Below are 19,850 nucleotides of genomic sequence, written 5' to 3' on the forward strand. Positions count from 1 at the left end.
TAATTATAAATTTTGATAAGTTATTTACCCTTTCTCTATATCTTTCTATGTAGCATCCTCCTGTATTCATTTTTCTGTTATCTAGAATGCTGTTTGCTAAAATGTCTTCAAGGAGAGTCTTGATGTAATAAATTTTCTGAGAATCATATGCTTGATAAAATCTGTTTTTCATTCTATAGTTTTATAATATTTTGCTCATAATATCTATGACAGAGGCTTTCAGTACACTTTAAAAATTAATCAGGTCCAGCAAAATACCATCTAGAAAATATCTACACATTAAATAAAAGAATACAGAAAGATTAAAAATAAAGCATTAGAAAAAGATAAATCTGGCAAAAATAAAAAATAATCTAACAGAATAATTAAATATGGTTATTAAAAACCATCTATAAGAATGTTTAAAGCACCACTATTAAAATAAACCCAAACTAGAAAACAAACAAATGTCCATTAATAGTAGAATAGATAAATAAATGTGGTATGCAGTATTTACAGAATGAGATAGTATACAGCAGTGAGAATGGATGAACTATGACTACATGCCATAACATAGAAGAATTTTTCAAATCTACTGTTGAGTGAAAGAATGTAGATACAAATGAAGACATACTCTACTTGTATAGTGTTATTTATAAAAAGTTCACAAGCAGGCAAACCTACTATAATGCTAAAAGTAGGAGAGTGGTTGGAGGGTTGTGGTGACAGGAAGGGCAAGTAAAGGGAGTGGAAGAGGCTCTGGAGAGCTCGTAATATTCAGTTTTTTGTTTTGCTTCTGGTTAGGTAAGTATGTTTACTCTATGACAATTCAAGTTGTATGTTGCATGTATGCATGCATGTACTTTTTCATCTATGAATGATGCATATAATTTAAAAATAAAAAGTTTTTTAAAAAGAAAATATATCTGTGTAGAATATTTATAAAAGACAAAATGGAATTCAAAGTTATTTTTTTCCCAACACTTTGAAAAGTAACTCATGGCCTTCTTGCATACAGCACTGCCCTGTGACATTTAATGTCACGTTGATTCTTTTTTCTTTATGTGTCTGTCTCTTTTCATTTTTGAAGATTTTAGAATTTTTCTCTTTGGTTTTCTTAATTTGATCTTCTTAATTTTACTATAATAATGTCTATAAGTTGGCTTTCTCTTATGTATCCTGTTTGACAGTCCATGACTCTTTTAGTCCTATCAATATGTGTATTTTATGTTTCTGATTTTTCTGAAAAAATTCAGTCATTTTATTATTTACAGCCCTTGGACTTACATCCCCATGGATCCTTAAGTAAAAGCTCTCTCCCTGCACCTTGTCAGAGGTGGCAGGGAAATAGAAAAGGCTTCAGGAGTTGAACATTTCATTAATTTGGTTGTCTTTTTTTTTTTTAAGCGCCCCAAACTCTGAAAACTTGTTAAAATCAGAAGAATCCTCATCATCAGTGCAAATGGAAGGAAATTCCTAGCAGTAAAGAAGAAGAAAAAAAAAAAAGACAACAAAAAGAAGCTTGAATATAGAATTTGATTCTGAATGAAAATAAATGTACATTTATTTTTTTAAGTGTCTGTTGGTTAAATTCAGCATTTTTCGTTTTCATAGGTCACATTTGGGGAGACTGAAAAACATTTCGCAAAAATCTTCGTTTCCTACCTGCCTGCTCAGCAGCGCAGATTGTTAGTCCTCCCAGTGCTAATGCAGTTAATGTGTCTCCCTATATATACCCCCCGCCCCATTTTCTTTCTCTCTCTATTCATAAAATAAAAATGGAAAAAAGGTGTTTTTTGTTCAAACACTTTCTCAGTTCCTCCAATTGCCACCTCTGAAAAATGCAAAATATTATGAAAATAGGAGAGAATAATAGCAGCATTTAATTACCCACTTGAAACTGGACACCACCTGGAGGGCTCTGCGCCTGTATAGTGTGGGAGGGGCTAGCGTTGGAGGCGTGCTGTGCCCGGCAGAAAGGACGTGGGCTGCATAGGAGCTGGTAGGACCCGCCTCACTCCACAGAGCTCCCCCCACAAGGTGCGCAGCCTGCTCCTGCGTGAGAGCCCTTGGGTTTTCCAGCTGAAGCCGGCCATTCCGCGCAGACAGGACCGAGGATGGAGAGGCTGGTGAGCCGGGCCGGGCTCGGGAAGGAAGGCGCAGGGTGGGCGAGGTCGCGCCGGTGGCCTGGGTTGGCAGCGGGCTGAGTGCCCCAGGCTGCGGCTTCCTCTAGACTCGTCTGCCGCGTAAGCCAGAGTACGCTGAGAAGCAGATTTGCTGGCTGGTTTCCAGGAGGTCTCTGCGTCCTGGTTCTCTGAAAAAAAGATGCTGCCAAGCCGGGTCTCCGAAGATGCCTCCCCAGATTAGCCTTTAAGGTTCCTTTCAGCAGACTGGCAGGACTGAGAGGCCCACTGGAAGCTGGAAAAGCACATTCTACTTTAAAACGCGCAGCCATAAAGGGGATAGAAGGTGCTATTTTGGCTCCATGTTGGCATCAACAGCTGGGGTGGGGCTGCAGAATTCGGGGCTTATCTCTCCAGGATACATAGCTCCCTCCTTGCTCCTCCAGCCTCTTTCTCCATCCAAAGGGCCTTTGCTTGGGAAGCCGTAAAGGATTAGATAAATCAGGGTTAGAACTCAGGGTATATAAGAGAGACAGACATCTTGTATATTCAGGAGCTGTTTAGATGACACGAAATGAAAAGGAGGATTTTCATTTACATTGGTATAATTAATAAAATAATAAAATTAATAAAAAAATTAAAATCCAAATACAAGTAATGTCTCAAGATAATTTTTTGTCATATATAGTTTATTGGCAAGACCATACAGCCAGTTATTTCGATATCTTTCTTAACAAAGGAGAATGGTGGCCATCAAGCTAGTGTTTACTGCATACCAGGTGCCCTTAATTTTCACAACTATCCTTCGAAGGAGGAATTATTACCTGGTTTTACAAATGAACAAAGAATCAGAGAGGTTAATTTTTCCAAATCCATGTGACTACGTGTGATGGGGTTAGCATTTGGACCTAAGGAAAGAGATATGTATGTAGCTGCCAGGAGGCAGCTATCAGGTAAGACCCTGTCTCTGTGAAACCTGGCCCTCTTGGCAAGAGGTAGAAGTGGACTTCTCCATTTGCATTATTATACTCCCTATATATGATTGGATAAATTAATTTTTTTAGCTACCTAGCACATATTGGCATTTACTATATCTTAGGCACTGTATTAAGCGCCTTAAATGCTTAATTCTCATAGTAACCCAGTGAGATAACACCAACATTTATTTAATGATTAATTGTATCAGTCACTATTCTTTTTTTATTTTATTGTGTTACATTATTTTGTTTTTCAGTTACAGTTGACATTCGATATTATTTTATATTAGTTTTAGGTATAGTGGTTAGACATTTATATAATTTATGCAGTGATCTGCCAATTAGTCTTGTACCCACCTGGCACTGAACATAGTTGTTGTAACATTATTGACTATATTCTCTATGCTGTTCTTTACATCCCCATGACTATTTTGTAACTACCAATTTATACTTCTTAATCCCTTCACCTTTTTTCACCGAACTCTCCAACTTCCCTCCCCTCTGACAACCATCAGCTTCTCTGTATCTGAGTCTGTTTCTGTTTTGTTTGCTTGTTTACTTTGTTCTTTAGATTCCACATATAAGTGAGATCATATGGTATTTGTCTTTCTCAGTCTGACTTATTTCACTTATCATAATACCCTCTTGGTCCATCCGTGTTGTCTCAAGTAGTAAGATTTCATTCTTTTTTATGGTGGAGTAATATTCCATTGTATATATGTATCTATATATTCAGTCGTCTATTGATGGGCACTTAGGTTGCTTCTATATCTTGGCTATTGTAAATAATGCTGCAATGAACATAGGGGTGCATATATCTTTTCAAATTAGTGTTTTTGATTTCTTTGGATAAATACCTAGAAGTGGAATTGCTGGATCATAAGGTAGTTCTATTTTTAATTTTTTGAGGAAACTCCAAACTATTCCATAGTGGTGGCACCAATTTTCAATCCCACAGCAGTGTACAAGGGTTCCCTTTTTCACACATTCTCACCAACACTTGTGTGTTGATTTATTGATGATAGCCATTCTGACAGTGATAGCTCATTGTGGTTTTAATTTGCATTTCTCTGATGATTAGTGATGTTGAGCATCTTTTCATATGTCTATTGGGCATGTGTATGTCCTCTTTGGAGAAATGTCTATTCAGGTCCTCTTCCCATTTTTTAATTGGATTGTTGGGGGTTTTTTGGTGTTGAGTTGTATGAGTTCTTTATAAATTTTGGATATTAAGCCCTTATCAGATGTATCATTGGTGACTATCTTCTTCCGTTCAGTAGACTGTTGGTGGTTTCTTTAGCTGTGCAGAAACATTTTAGTTTGATGTAGTCTCATTTCTTTATTTTTCCTTTTGTTTCCCTTGATTGAGAAGATAGATCAGAAAAAAAAGATTACTAAGAGCCATTTCAGAGAGTTTGCTGCCTGTTTTCTTCTAGGAATGTTATGATTTTGGATCTTAACATTTAAGTCTTTAATCCATTTGAGTTTGTTCTTTTATGTGGTCCAGTTTCTTTCTTTCTTTTTTTTTTTTTTTTGCAGTTTTCCCAACGGCATTGATAGAATCGACTGTCTTTACCCCACACTCTATGCTTGCCTCTTTCGTCATAGATTAAATGATCATACAGGTGTGGGTTTTTTTCTGGGCTCTCTATTCTGTTCCATTGATCTGTGTGTTTGTTTTTATGCCAGTACCATGCTGTTTTCATTACTATAACCGTATAGTATAGTTTGACATCAAGTAGTGTGATACCTCCAATTTCGTTCTTCATTTTCAAGATTGCTGTGGCTATTCAGGGTCTTTTGTGGTTCCATATAAATTGTAAGATTATTTGTTCTGGTTCTATGAAAAATGCCATTGGCATTTTAATAGGGGTCGCATTGAGTCTATGGATTTCTTTGGTAGTACGGACATTTTAATGATATTAATTCTTCCTATCCATGAGCATAATACATACTTCTATTTATTTGTGTCTTCTTTAATTTCTTTCTTCAGTGTTTTATAATTTTCCAAGGACAGGTCTTTGACCTCCTTGGTTAAATTTATTCCTAGGTTTTTTGTTTGTTGTTTCTTATACAATTGTAAATGGGATTGTTCTCTTAATTTCTCCTTTTTACAGTTCATTATTGGTGTCTAAAATTGCAACTGATTTCTGAATACTGATTTTGTATCCTGCTACTTTACTGAATTCATTTATTGGTTCTAATAGTTTTTTGGTGGAATCTTTTGGGCTTTCTATATATAGCATCATGTCATCTGCAAATAATGACAGTTTACTTCTTCCTTTCCAATTTAGATGCCTTTTATTTCTTTTTCTTTTCTGACTGTTGTGGCTAGAACTTCCAACACTATGTTGAATAAAAGTGGTGAAAGTGGGCATCCTTCTCTTGTTCCTGATCTTAAGGAGACCACTTTTAGCTTTTCCCTGGGGGTTTGTCATACATAGCCTTTATTATGTTGAGGTATGGTCCCTTTACTTCCACTTTGCTGAGAGTTTTCATCATAAATTGGATGCTAGATTTTGTTAAATACCTTTTCTCCATTTATTGATATGATCATGTGATTTTTATCTTTCTTTTGTTTATGTGGTGTATCACGTTAATTGATTTGCAGATATTCAATGAACCTTGCCATTCCAGGAATAAATCCTACTTAACCATGGTGTATAATCTTTTTTAATGTACTGCTGAATTTCGGTTTGGTAATATTTTGTTGAGGATTTTTGCATCTGTCATTCAGGAATATCAGCCCATAATTTTTTTTTTTTTTTGTAATATCTTTGTCTGGTTTTAGAATTAATAATGGTGGTCTTGTAAAATGAGCTTGGGAGTTTTCCCTCCTCTTTAAATTTTTGGAATAGTTTGAGAAGGATAGGTGTTAGTTCTTTGAATGTTTGGTAAAATTTACCTGTGAAAAATTCAGGACTTTTGTTTGTTGGGAGTGTTTTGATTACTGATTTGATTTTGTTAGTAGTAATCCCTCTTTTCAGATTTTCTTTCTTCTTGATTCAGTCTTGGAAGATTGTCTGTTTCTACAAATTTATCCATTTCTTCCAGGTTGTCCAATTTGTTGGCCAAATAGTTCATCATAGTATTTTCTTATAATTTTTTGTATTTCTGTGGTGTCAGTTGTCACTTCTCTTTCATTTCTAATTTTATTTATTGGATCATCTCTCTTTTTTCTTGATGACTCTGGTTAAAGATTTATCAATTTTGATTATCTTTTCAAAGAAGCAGCTCTTGGTTTCATTGATCTTCTGTATTTTTTTAAGCCTCTATTTTATTTATTTCTACTCTAATCTTTATTATTTCATTCCTTCCACTCACTTTGGTCTTTGTTTGCTGTTCTTTTTCCAGTTCCCTTAGGTGTAAAGTTACATTGTTTATTTGAGGTTTTCCTTCTTTCTTGAGGTAGGCCTGTATTGCTGTGAATTTCCCTCTTCTGACTGCTTTCGCTGTATCCCATAGATTTTTGGGACCATGTGTTTTCATTTTCATTTGTTTGAAGGTATTTTGGAGTTCTTTCTTGATTTCATTTGTGATCCATTCATTATTTAGTAGCATGTTATTTAGCCACCATGTGTTTATGTGTTTTCCAGTTTGTTTGTTTGTTCTTGTAATTGATTTCCAGTTTCATACCATTGTGGTTAGAGAAGACCTTGATATTATTTCAATTTTTAAAAATTTACTGAGATTTATTTTGTGGCCTAACATGTAGTCTATAGTGGAAAATGTTCCATATGCACTTGAAAAGAATGTATATTCTTCTGTTTTGGGTTGAAATAATCGAAAAATATCAATTAAATCCATCTGATCTAGTGTGTCATTTAAGTCTGCTGTTTCCTTGTTGATTTTCTGTCTGGTAGATTTGTCCACTGGTGTCAATAGGGTGTTACAATCCATTGTATTATTGTATTATAAAGGCCATTGTATGATTGTATTACTGTTAATCTCTCCCTTTATGTTGGTTAATATTTGTTTTATATAGTTAGTGCTCCTATGTTGGGTTCATAAATGTTTACAAGAGTTATATCCTCTTGTTGGACGGATCCCTTTATCTTTATGTAATGTCCCTCTTTGTCCCTTATTATAGCATTTGTTTTAAAGTCTATTTTGTCTGTTATAATTATTGCTACCCCAACTTTTTGTTTGTTTGTTTCCATACATATGGAATGTCTTTTTCCATCCCTTTGCTTTCAGTCTTTTTGTGTCTTGATCTAAAGTGGGTCTCTTATAGGCAGCATATGTATGGATTTTATTTTCTTATTTATTCAGCTACCCTATGTCTTTTGATTGGAGTATTTAATCCATTCACATTTAAAATGATTATTCATAGATACATTGTTATTGCCATTTTATTATTCACATTTATGTTCTTCTCCCCCTTTGTTGTTCTTAAGGAAGCCCCTTTAACATTTCTGTAATACTTCTTTGGTGGTGATGAACTTCTTTAACTTTTTCTTGTCTGGGAAGCTCTTTTTCTCTCCTACAATTTTAAATGACAGCTTGGCAGGTAGAGTCCTTAGATAGCTTGTAGGTCCTTACTTTGCATAATTTTGAATGTTTTATGCCAATGCCTTTTGGCCTGCAAGATTGCTCTTGAGAAATCAGCTGACAATTTTATGGGAGCTCCTTTGTAATTAACTAGTTGCTTTTCTCTTGCTGCTTTTAGGAGTCTCTCTTTGTCTTTAACCTTTGCCATTTTAATTATAATGTGTCCTTGCTTGGGCTTGTTTGGGTTCATCTTGTTTGGGACTCTGCAATTTCTGGGCTTGTATGTCTATTTTCTTCACCAGGTTGAAAAGTTTTCAGTCATTATTTCTTGATTTAGGTTCTCAATGCTTTGCTTTCTCTCTTCTCCTTCTGGTACCCCAATGATGTGAATGTTGTTACACTAGATATTGTCCCAGAAGTTTTGAAAAGTATCTTCATTTTGGTTTATTTTTTATTTTTATTTTTTGTTGTTGTTCCAATTGGGTATTTTCTTCTACCTTATCTTCGAAATCACTGATTTGGTCCTCTACTTCAACTAGTCTGCTGGTGATTCCTTCTAGTGCATTCCTCATTTCAGTTATTGTATTTTTCATTTCTGACTTTTTAATTTTATGGATTTTATGTCTGTCTTTATGCTTACTATCTCTTTGTTGAAGTTCTCATTAAGTTCCTTGAGCCTCCTTATAACCATTGTTTTGTTTATTTTTTTTTTCTGGAGTTTTCTCCTGTTCTTTCATTTGGGACATATTGTTTTTGTTTCCCCATTTTTACTGCCTCTCTTTGCTTGTTTCTATGTATTAGGTAGATCTGCTATGTCTCCCAGTCTTGGCCAGATGGCCTTATGTAGTAGATGTCCTGTGGGACCCAGTGGCACAGTCTCCTGGTCACCTGCACTGGCTGTTCCAAGAGTGTCCCTTGTGTGGGTGGTGTGTGCCCGCCTGTTGTAGGTGAGCCTTGATTGCTGTTAGCACATCAGTGCATGGGTTGACCCTCAGTTTGACTGACTGTGGGGTTTGGCCACGTCCACAGCTTACAGCTTCTGTGTGGAGGGCTTATCCCATGGAGCAAGATTCTCCCCAGTAGGCTTTTTTGCCTGCTAAGAGCACCCTTTGTGTGTGCCACTTGCAAGGCTAATTGGGTGGTGCTCCGCTGTGGTCTGAAGTCAACCTCCAGGTATGTTGCTTCTGGGGCATCTTGGGAAGGGCTCTGGTGCAGGCACAGGTCAACTACTGTTTGTGAATGGCTGGTGACTACCTGCTAGGAACTCAAATGATCCACAGTTGATCACTGCCTGAGCTGGACCTAGAGGCATGTGGAAAAGGCATGAGCTGGACCTAGAGCCATGAACTGAGGATGGCTGCCACCAGCACTGGGCCTGGGGTAGCTCTGCAAAAAGCTCAGGACACCTCAAGGCCTGTTGCTGCTTGCCCCCTCCTGTATGGCTCAGCTACTGATAGAACCTAAAATGGTACATGAGTTGGATGAGGCAGGGCCTCAGGGGGTCACCAAAATGGGACGAATGTTCACCAGGTTAATGTAGCTTGTGGTTTGATGCTAGTGGTGAGCTTGGAGCTACTCAGCAAAAGCCTCAGATCACTTCGAGGCCAGCTGCTGCCAGCTTGAGGCCTGGGGTTGTCCAAGAAAACATGAAATGCTGGTAGGGCTGCTTGCTGGACAAGAAAATGTCTTCGGCATTGCACAAGTTGTGTGGGGCGGGGTCACAGGCAGCCACCAGGGTGGAGAGAGCCGGTTGAGCAAGTGGAGTTCACCAGGACAATGCAGGTTCAGCTTTGGCTGTGTGGGGGCTGACTCAACACAGGAAATACGGCACCCTTCTGCCAGGTGCATTAGAGGAGGACTCTACACAGGGAAAATAGTGACTGTCCCTCTAGTCCTCGCCCTAAAGCCACACAACTCAGTCTCTCTCTGTATGTCTCTGATGCCTCCCAAATCACTGACCCTCTGCCGGAGCCTATGGTGAGTGCCTGCAAGCGAGTGAGTTTGTGTGTGGGCCCTTTAAGAGGATGTTTATATTTCCTGCAGCCTTCCATCCCCCCTGGATGGTCAGAATCCTCATTGTTTTTCAGTCAGATGTTGTGGGGGCTTCTCTTCCCAGCCCTGGTACTTGGAGTTGGGGAGCTTGGTGTGGGGCTGTGGTTCCTCGCTCCTCCAGGTGAGACCTACATGGCTGAGATATCTTTCTCGAATCTCAACCTCCACAGGCAAGTGTGGGGCCACATGTTCCACATCTCCACCACTCCTACTATGTGGCTTCTTCTTTATATCCTTGTTATAAAACTTCTGTTCAGCTAGACTGCAGATGGTTCTCCAGGTTGATTATTCTATAATTTAGCTGTAATTGTAATGTGGTCTCGGGAGAAAGCAATTACAGCATTTATCTACTCCACCATCTTGGAACCTCTCCTCATTAGTCTTTTTAACAGAGGTCGGTACTATTATTTCCTCTGCATTTTAGAGAGTAAAAGAAATTGTCCTAGCTCACACATCTAGTATTTCTGCTAGCCGCAATTCACGTCAGCCAGAGTAAATATGCAAAAATTTTATAACAAGGCTTTCCTTCTAGTTCCCTTTGCCTCAATCACTGTGTCTTTGTGTCTTAAACATTGCTGGCTCCCACTTACATATCTTGTGTTTTGGTGTGTGCCTGCTTTGTCTCTGGTCCTAAAACACAGATTTTTCAGTATTCTTCATCTCAGCCTTTGATAAAACTTGGATTTCTAGGTGAGAGAGACACATGATGGTTTAAAAAAATAATGGTGTTGAATTGAAATGTCAAAGACTTTTCAGTTTCAGAAGCCAAAATTCTAAAATAGCAAGTGCCTAAGTGAGTTTTAAAAAGCCTAAATGCTGAAAGATCAAGGATATACATTCATTCCAGAAAGAGTTGATGAGAAGAATGGAGGGTGATGGAAGAACCAGATTTTCTGATTCTAGGGGAAATAAGTATTTCCTAGTCAGGGAAAGCAAAGAGGGACTGACTAATGTCTATATTCAGACATGAGTTTGTGTCCTGAAAAGGAAGCCCTGTGCCTTTCCCCCAGAAGTGGGGAGTTCAAGAGAATGGTAAATAGAACGTATAGATAGGTGTTAGAATTCAGAAATAGAAAGCACTTGTGTCTTGCTTTCCTGTGGGGAAGGAGGAGACTGTGGGAGAGGCCAGCCTACCAGTCATGGCAATGGAACAGTAAAACAGAAATGTATAGATACATGGGAGTCTAGGCAGAGAGGCTTGTAGAATTTCTCTTTGCCAAGCACAAGAAGAATCCAGGAGCATGGGATCGGGGAGAACATAAGAGAATGAGAGAGAACACCTTATAAGCACAAGAGTTAATTGCAGAGACTGATGACCCTGATAACTTGAGGAAACACAGCAGCCTTAGGGAATGCCAGCATGGATAGATGTTTGTAACTAAGTGTTAGTAGCCCTGTCCCATGGCTTGGTATTACTATGTATGCTCCCAGGAATGTAGATGCAATGCCAGAGTTGAGACAATCGTGAAGTGTTGGGTTGGCAGGAAGCTGAATTGACAGAGATAATGAGATATTGACTGAAACTAAATTTCTACCTCTAGCTGAAAAGGCAACATGAAATAAAAATGAAGTTCAGTTAAAGGAAAATACAGAGAAATACACATTTCTTACACACTTATATTATAGAAAACCTAGAAACATACAAAAAATATAGGGAAAGGTTATATTTCTTGCCTGTACCCCTTACAATGAACACACATACGTGGACCAAGTGATTGGACCCAGGGGCTACTGCACAGAGAAATAAGTCTGTCTACATTCTGCCCTCTCATTTTATAGCAAAATGATACTCAGAATAACATTTCTTTAAATACCAACATGATTTTTAAAAAGGCCAAGGATTTCTGCCCAGATACATGAAAATAAAGCAATGAAGAAAAAAATAAATAAAGCCATTACTGGTTTTTAAAAAGTACAATTTATATAAAATTAGCAGAATTTGCAGGAAAATCTACCTCATCCAACTGCAAGACAGTCACCTGTTTTTGACAAGTGGTTAAACCCCTGAGTTAATTTTTAATATTAACAGATGTGGATTATTTTGGAAATGGGTGCTCTCTAACGTTAGTAGTCTCTGTGTTTTCTGTGTATATTTATGGCAGTTTGTTTTCCCCAGATATCTTTGAGATCTTGCTGTTGACCATGGTGGCTTTAGGAGCAAGACCTCAAATTGCTAGGGGTTGCCATGATGAAGGAGCCACACTACTGTTTTCCTTTCGCATATCCTGAGCAGACTCTGTTATTTCTTTCATTTATAGTGTCTGGTTCTACTTCCACAAAACCAAAGTTCTCTGTGGGTTAGAACGTTAGCTGCAGTATTCCCTGAGATAGCAATGAGACTGAAGCTGCCTTAGCTTTGTCCACATCCGAACATCCATTTTTGTACTGTGCTCTCTGTCTTCAGGTGTTCGGGAGGTTCTTCTGTCATCTCTCTACCTACAGACTGATTTGGTTCTTGGCTGCAGTGACGCTATGCAGGGCACAAGGTAAAGATACTCAGTTCCCTGTTTGCAGTCCGGGAAACATGATTTCTGGAGTGCAGATGTTTGGCCACTATTGTTTGTGCTGTCCTGGTTCATTTGTATGCATGAATTGTTTAAACATATAATTCACTTGGAGGAGTGAAAGTGGTTCTTTCTTTTTCCCACAGTTTTGTTTTCAAAGTAGAAGACTTTGCTGTTTACCCACTCTTTCTGTAGATAAAACCAGACATGAAAAAATTCTAAATTAAGGTATTTTTTGCCTATCAAATTGAATAACTTTTAGAACAATAATGACCTACGTTTGTAAAGATATGAGAATGATTGAAGGGGTATGAATGAATACAACCTTTGGGGGTGGGGAATCTCTTGGATTGGATAAAAAGTAAATTGGAAATATAGCTACTCCTTTTACATTGGAGGGTACAGGATAATTAATAGTTAGCATTTTACAGTCCATAGAGGTGGTAATCAGGGTATAGGAATAACATGAGGGTTTCTGTGGTCTCTTGCTCTGGTGTGGTGGGTTGTGCCTTGAGGGGTCCGGAAAAAGGGATTATTTTGACATTCCAAGGGCATGTTATCTTAGATGCAAAAAGACAATAGACAGGCTCAGGGAAAGTAAAGACTGACCTTTGTCAAGGAAGCTATAGACCAAGGAAGTTACAGACCAGCCACAACCTGCTTTTAGTTAGGAATTTTTATGTTGGCACCATCCTATGTGGTTTATTTCAGAGTCTGAGTTTGTAGGGCCTGCCATGCTGGCCTCCCCTGAGTTTGTCAGGTTTAGTATGTGGCCCCTTTTTCGTCCACATCACTAATTTATACTATTTGCAATGCTGGTTTCTTTTTACTCTAAGATATCACATCTATTCTTGTTCTAGTGTTTGTTGGTTTATGATATCGTTCCTTCTTTGGTATGAATTCTTGAATTTGTAAAGTTTATTATTCCTTTTTCATTGTGTTAGCTTTCTCAAATGTTTGGCTATTTGTTATTATATTGAAATTTCCCATTGAATAATCTATCATATCAATAGGAAGAGCTAGCATTAGAGGTAGAAGAAATTATTGCCATGTTATATTCTGCACTGCATTCAATAAAAATGGGGACTGTGTGGCTTGCCATTTGGTTGTCAAAGCTCTCCGCTACTATCAGCCTCCTGGAGTATTGTCATGTATGTCTCTCCACCTTAGGTTGCTGTATTCACCACTACTTCCTGGAGGCAGACACCACTATTGCTGCCCCTTCCTTTGTGTGTGTGTGTGTGTGTGTGTGTGTGTGTGTGTGTGATGTATAGGGCTGTCACACCCTCTTCACTTAAACTAATCACTCTCTCCATTGGTCCTTTCCTGCTCCTGGCTTCTACCTCTCCTGGCATAAACACACTCAGTAATGTTTCTGTCTTTTCTGGCAATATCCACATTCAATCTCATTCCACCTACCATACTTGCCAGTTTATAGGGATTCTTCATACAGTTTCTTGTCCCTGAGGATTTGCCTTTGTGTTTTCTAGCAACATCAGGAATGTAGGTAAATGTTTTCTTCTTTGAATTTTTCTCTATATTTTCTGTGTTTGACTTTGAACATGCATTGTTTTAATAAAAAAATGTGTATTTGTGTATGTATTAATTTTTAAAATCTAAATGTTTTTTATGATTCCATGATGAAAGTGGTGACTCAAGATGAAAAAAAGCTGCTGAACACACCTGCTTCCTTACGATGCTCTCTGGGAACTTCCCAGGAAGTCTTGGTTGTGACATGGCAGAAAATCAAGGCTGCTAGCCCAGAAAACATGGTCACCTTCAGCAAGTCCCATGGTGTTGTGGTCCAGCCAGCCTATAAGGACAAGATAAACATCACTGAGCTGGGACTCCAGAACTCAACCATTACCTTCTGGAATACCACCCTGGAGGATGAGGGATGTTACCAATGCCTCTTCAATACCTTTGGTTCTGGGAATGTCTTAGGAAAAGCCTGCCTCACTCTATTTGGTGAGAATCTCTGAAAATACATTTTCTCTGACTAGAAATGTTATTTTCAAGAATGTTTGGAACATGGTGATAGTACCTAATTTTTTAGGGTCCTATCCCCAGAAAGGTTTATGAGAAGACACTTAGCGTTTCATATTTATGGTAATTTTGGTTATGGTTGTTGGAAAGTTCATGGTGCTACATTGAGTCCCTGCCTGGAGTTATCTTTGCTCTGAGGAACCTTGTCATCAGCAGGAGTAAATTAAGGCAAGTTCTCCATGACAGTGATATGATTCAGACCTGGCTTTACCATTAGCAGTCATGTGACCTTAGGTGAATCCTGTCCACTCTGCTTATCTGCACAATAAGTGTGAAGTAGATCATCTATTGGTTCTCTAATAGCTGTAATAGTTTTGGATCTAAGGACAGAGCCAAGTTGGGCTGACCTGGAGCCAGTTATGGTGGTTCCTGTCATTTTGTTTCAGTGTGACCCTCTCAAGATTGATAAGGGGACATGTAGCAGAGGCTCTTCATACTTGAGGTCAACTGGGGATTTAACTGCATAATGATCATTAAAAAAAAAAAAATCCAAGAGGTTTAGTTTGACAGGATTCCTTTCCTCCTGACACGTAGCTGAGATCAAGAGTTAAGTAGTAGGAATAAGTGTACTTGATCATGGCAGACATGGTGGTAGTTTTAGGAGGGAAAAGACACTTAGGGTAATTAGGAATGTCACTGTGAGAGTCTGAGCACACTAGTATATTGGCCATGGGATAAGAGGAGGGTATTCAGTAAATAAGAATGCAAGGAAAGTACGACAACACCAAATACAAGTTTCTTTCACTTATTTGGCTATCCTCTCTGCAGTATCTTACATCAGGCTTTCTTCTTGAGTTCTACTTTTCATTCTGTCTCCCTCTTTTCCCGCTATGTCCAATCCTCCCTTCTACTCTTTTCCTTTTCTTTTTTCTCCCTCCCTCCCTCCCTTCCTCCTTCTCTTCCTTCTTTCTATCTCATTTTTCTTCTTTATCCTTCTTATGTGATATTTTTCTCATTTCTTTTTCTTTTCTATTTGCTCATGTTTTTCTCTTTCTGCTACTCCCCTTCTTTCCTCATAATCTTCTGTACTGTTTTCTACCTAACAATCAGACTCCTTTGAGTCTTGTAGCTAGTAATATTGTTGTTCTTTTCTACACTGACTTTTTTTAGTCACACTCTCTAGCTCTTGTCATACTTTGATACACCAGAGTATCCTGCCATCCAGTCTGGCCACGTCAACCATAGTCATCTTCCTTTACTTTTATCTCTCTTCCCCAGTGCGCAGTGGTGTGGGCACTCTTTGGACAGAGCCACAGTCCTATGACCCCATTTCCTCCAGCCTACCCACCTCTTGAACTTCTAAATACAGACCAGGCTTTCATTTAGCACTGCTCTGTAATTATCTTGTGAGCTACAAAGCCAACCACAGAAAAACATTTGTTCAGCAGAGATATTCGAACTATAGTTGAATGAAAATGAACTAATTAGTCAAGGGAATTTTAAAAAGGGAACAGGGTAAAGCTGACCTAAAAATAATGTCCTTTTCCCATAAGCTAGTTATTTTCTCTTAACTCCATAAGGTGATCTCCAAGGTCCTTTAACTGTCATTCTGTGATTTTCTGGTAATTGGCTATGAATTTGTAACTTATATTTGTGTAGATAGTTTAAACGGGGACTTTCCAACTTTTTTCCACACCACTCATTTACTGGTGCAGCTCCAAGCAACAAACTGCTATCGCTAAAAAGTAGTCTCTCTGTGGGCTCTCTGCTCTGAAACTGCCCTGGTGCTTCTGAAACTTGCAGGCTACTTGTATGGAGATGCTCATCGGTGGTCATTGTCAAACTATATGGGAGGGATACCCAGAAGAAGGCAGAGAGAGATGCTGCATTGCCCATGAAAAAGGAGAACAGAATAATTAGGCTCTGGGCTGTTGGAGAGAGAAGATAGCCTCTGTGCATCCAGCTAATTCTCCTAGAGGCAACTACAGAGAGGATTTTCCTTGTCACAGGGTTGTACTAGGCCAGTCCCCATCCTGCAGGTCAGAGACTTAGACATAGGAAGAAACGAGAAGGTCTCAGTTTGGATTGGAGCACTTAGCTTTCTAGCCCCCACTATCTTTCTGTAGAAACCACTCTGTCATCTCTCTGAGGAGAGTGTGGCACTTACCCAGGTGCTGACCATCCTTTTCTTTTGTCCCAGTACAGCCCACAGTATTCCTCTACTATAAATTCTTTGAAGACCACCTAAATATCACTTGCTCTGCCAATGCCCGCCCAGCCCCTGTGATCTCCTGGAAGGTCTCTGGGTCAGGAATGGACAACAGTACTGAGATTCTTTCACATCCCAATGGGACCACATCTGTCACCAGTGTCCTCCATGTCAAAGACCCCAAGAGTCAGGTGGGAAAAGAGGTGATCTGCCAGGTGCTGCACCTAGGGACTGTGACCAGCTTCAGGCAAACTGTGAACAAAGGTAAGAGAGGGTGGGCAAAGATGTCTGTGGAGGCAACTGTGTACATACACCTGAAAGGTGCTGAATACTCTTCAGAGCCTCTTGGCCTCTTAGCAGAGCAGCTAATAGAGGAGAGAATGGAGTAAGTAGGGAAAGAGAAACAGAGTTAAGGAAACCAATAAAGCAAATTTTACTTTGGTAAATGTGGTACGATGCCCACATGTCAAATGCTTTTGCTGAGATCCATCCATTCATTATTCTTCCATGCTACTAACACTTACTGAGTGTCTGCTGTGTGCCAGGCTTTGCAACAGGGAAATGTGACACTGAGCAAGACTCAGTCCCTAGTCTACCAGGAAATATAGAAGTGGCTGGGCTGTTGTAAAACTGCATGTTAAACACTTCAGTGAGAAAGCTATGGTGCACCATGGGGGGACTGCAGGTGGTAATGAGAGGCATCAACTCAATCTGAGAAGATTAGGAAGATTTCCGGGAAGAAGGGACATCTGTGATGAAACCTTTGCATAATGTACACTGTGGGAAAGGGCCAATGGCTCTTTTAGGAAAGGGACCAATCTGAGTGTTTTCTTCAATGCTTTTAAAATAAACTGCCTCCTGTTCAAGACCCATTTTAATCTCTTGTGTTTCTATCTAAACTGGTATCTCCAGGCATTGTGGATACAAGAGGTAAGGGTTATGGGAGAGAGAAGAAAGGGAACAGTGATAATAGTGTTCTTTCTCTATTTAGTCTTGAAGCACTAACTCTGGATGAGGCGCTCAGTAATAAGTCTTCTAGAAAGATATTTATTGCTGCTTTTTTTGAGGGGTGGAGGATGGTATTTTGAACAATAAAACCTGGAAAAGCTTTCCCACGCATGCCTCATTGGTGCAGTAGCCTCTCAAGAACATCTGGGGTCCTTGAAAAAACAGGCTAATCAAAAAGTTGACATTTAGGTAAATTTTGTCAAAAGGCTTGCAGTGTTAGATTTGGACATTTTTGCAATGAACCTCAGATTCAGCAAAAGCAAAGGGTAAATTTTCCTGAAAAACACAAACCTGAAAAAGAACATGTCTCCTTTTCTAAAAATGCCAAAATTGACATATCATTTATAGTGATTTTTTTCTTTGTATATCTCTGTATTTTCCAAAACTCCCTCGATAAACGTATTACCTTAATGGATAGTAAGGCAAAGAATATATGCTTTGGAGGCAAACAGACCTCTGAACAAGCCTTCATTCTACCATTTACTATGCTGATTTTGTGTTCACTTCTCCATAAAACATGTTAGCTATCATTATTATCTAAATGTTATTAAAATAATATGTCACAAACATAGGCCTCGATACGTATATTTAAGAATAATGTTCACTGAAACCTAAACTCTAGTGAAAACGCGTCATAACTATTGCTTTATCCTTTTTTCCTCCACAACTTAGTTTTATGACCTTATTTATCTTCTTTCTCCCTTCAATATTTATAGGTGTTTGGTTTTCAGTTCCACTACTGTTAAGTATTGTTTCCCTGATAATTCTTCTGATTTTAATCTCAATCTTACTGTACTGGAAACGTCGTCGGACCCAAGATCGAGGTGAGTCATCACAAGTACAAATAAGGAACCAAATGATTTTTTAATGAAAATTTGGAAGTTGCATGAAAATTAACTAAGGGGATGGCAGAGTGCTTTGTTTGTTTTTTCCAAAATACACAAGTGTTGATGGTATTTTAAAACACTGCAGCATCATTTTCTTGCCGTTGGACATTAAACTGGACATTCCTGCTTTTCATTTGCTGAGATTATTTAAAGGCTAATTATTTTGTAAACTGAGAGTAAAGGTTGATGAGAAGACATATGGAAAATGTTTATGTGATGACTATGGAATCATCTGATGGCAAAACCAGAGAAAGAGGTATCAGCAACCATGCTGTGTTCTTTCTACTGGTTACTGAGCGGGACAATCTCTTCTTTTTTTACGGCATGCCACAGGCCAGCTATTCCATTTAAGTGGTTGTGAAATTGGTCAATATGATCAATAATTAAATAGTACTTTCTATATTATGCTCTCACTATTTCTCAACACTCTAAGCAACATGGAGGTGATCCATACTTATAATAACTGTGTCATGTCACTCTGCCCTTATAGATCATACATTACTCTCTACCTCCTGATCTATCACAGTGTATTATGTATACCAAGTACTCAATAAACATTAAAATAATGAATGAATGAATGAATGAATGAAGGGTAGGTTTTCAAAGTGATTTTTTTCAAGTCCCCTTTTCTTATTGTAAATTCAGTACCTCATAAATGCTGAGTCTAAATCATTGTGAGACACTATAAAACAAGAGACACTACAGAACAAGAGGAGTCAGCTAGACAGAGAGAATTGAATATCTTTGGTTTCTGAAAACGGGCATAATTTATTAAAATAATGCAAAACTGCTATTTCTGTTGTGTGTGATGGGAATTTCCTGGGGTGTAGGGGTGACATGGGAATTTTCATGTTAGATGACTGACTGAAAGATAGGGAAGAAAAAAATGTTGGCTTTGAGTGCTTTTTTAAATGTCTGTTCAAAATCTCACTCAAATGCAACCTCTTTTTCTTTTTCCTCTTATTTCTCATAGACTAATATCTTTCATGTTTTAGGTTTTTTTAATACTTAATTTTGCATAAGCTTATATAAATACCAGATTAATTCTTGTGATTTTATATGAAAAGCAACAAATCTTCAAGGTCAATCAATTACCTCTTTGCCAAAGTAGATAAAGGTATTTGTTCTGTCAGGAAGAGGCAATTGCAGATTAGCTGATCTTATTGATCGTAAATGTAAGCCCAAAGACCTCATTAGCATTTTGCAGAAGGTCAGAAGCAGAAGGCTGATTTCTACTTCATCCAAACATTTCAGTTTTCCACTTAGGAGCTGAAACCCAGAGAGGAAAGCTGACGTCCTTCCCTAAGGTCACACTGCAGTTAACTGCAGCAGGGTTATGACTATGACCCTGGTCTCCTGACCTCTGCTAGAATGTTCTCCAGTCCTGACTTGAAAGGCTCCATTGTTATCAGTTGCATTTATTTTAGTCTGTGTTTGCTGTTACTGCTGTATTCTTTTGGAAAGTTTAAACAGAAAAGTATGAAGTATTCACATTCATTTTTAAAAGTGCCTTTTGGACAAGAATCATAATACAGTCTATTCAAGCCCAAGATAAATTCCACTAGAAAGAGGCATTTACAAAAGAATTCTCCTTTGTTCATTAAGTAAGTCTTGGATTTTCTGAGAAATATAAT

The 19,850-nt window shown here is 38.4% G+C and overlaps 1 protein-coding gene across 6 annotated transcripts in view; it reads left to right on the plus strand.

Annotated features, from left to right (window-relative positions):
- The first annotated feature begins 1,941 nt into the window (after nt 1-1,941).
- The window catches only part of CD200 (CD200 molecule), a 44,917-nt gene continuing 27,008 nt past the window's right edge, over nt 1,942-19,850 (plus strand). For 3 of the 6 annotated variants that reach the window (XR_004425356.1, XR_004425355.1, XM_033131166.1), the window contains exons 1-5: nt 1,942-2,108; nt 12,027-12,108; nt 13,774-14,094; nt 16,313-16,585; nt 18,046-18,153. Coding sequence is in view for 4 of the 6 variants with exons in the window: in XM_033131166.1 (XP_032987057.1) it covers nt 2,097-2,108; nt 12,027-12,108; nt 13,774-14,094; nt 16,313-16,585; nt 18,046-18,153 (796 nt within the window). In the remaining 2 variants the exon portion in view is untranslated. Of the gene's footprint in view, nt 2,109-9,434; nt 9,548-12,026; nt 12,109-13,493; nt 13,634-13,773; nt 14,095-16,312; nt 16,586-18,045; nt 18,154-19,850 lie in introns of those variants that run through there. The other 3 variants (XM_033131185.1, XM_033131203.1, XM_033131195.1) reach the window with 3 other exon arrangements.

Source organism: Rhinolophus ferrumequinum, chromosome 2 (assembly GCF_004115265.2).
Source record: "Rhinolophus ferrumequinum isolate MPI-CBG mRhiFer1 chromosome 2, mRhiFer1_v1.p, whole genome shotgun sequence".
NCBI lineage: Eukaryota > Metazoa > Chordata > Mammalia > Chiroptera > Rhinolophidae > Rhinolophus > Rhinolophus ferrumequinum.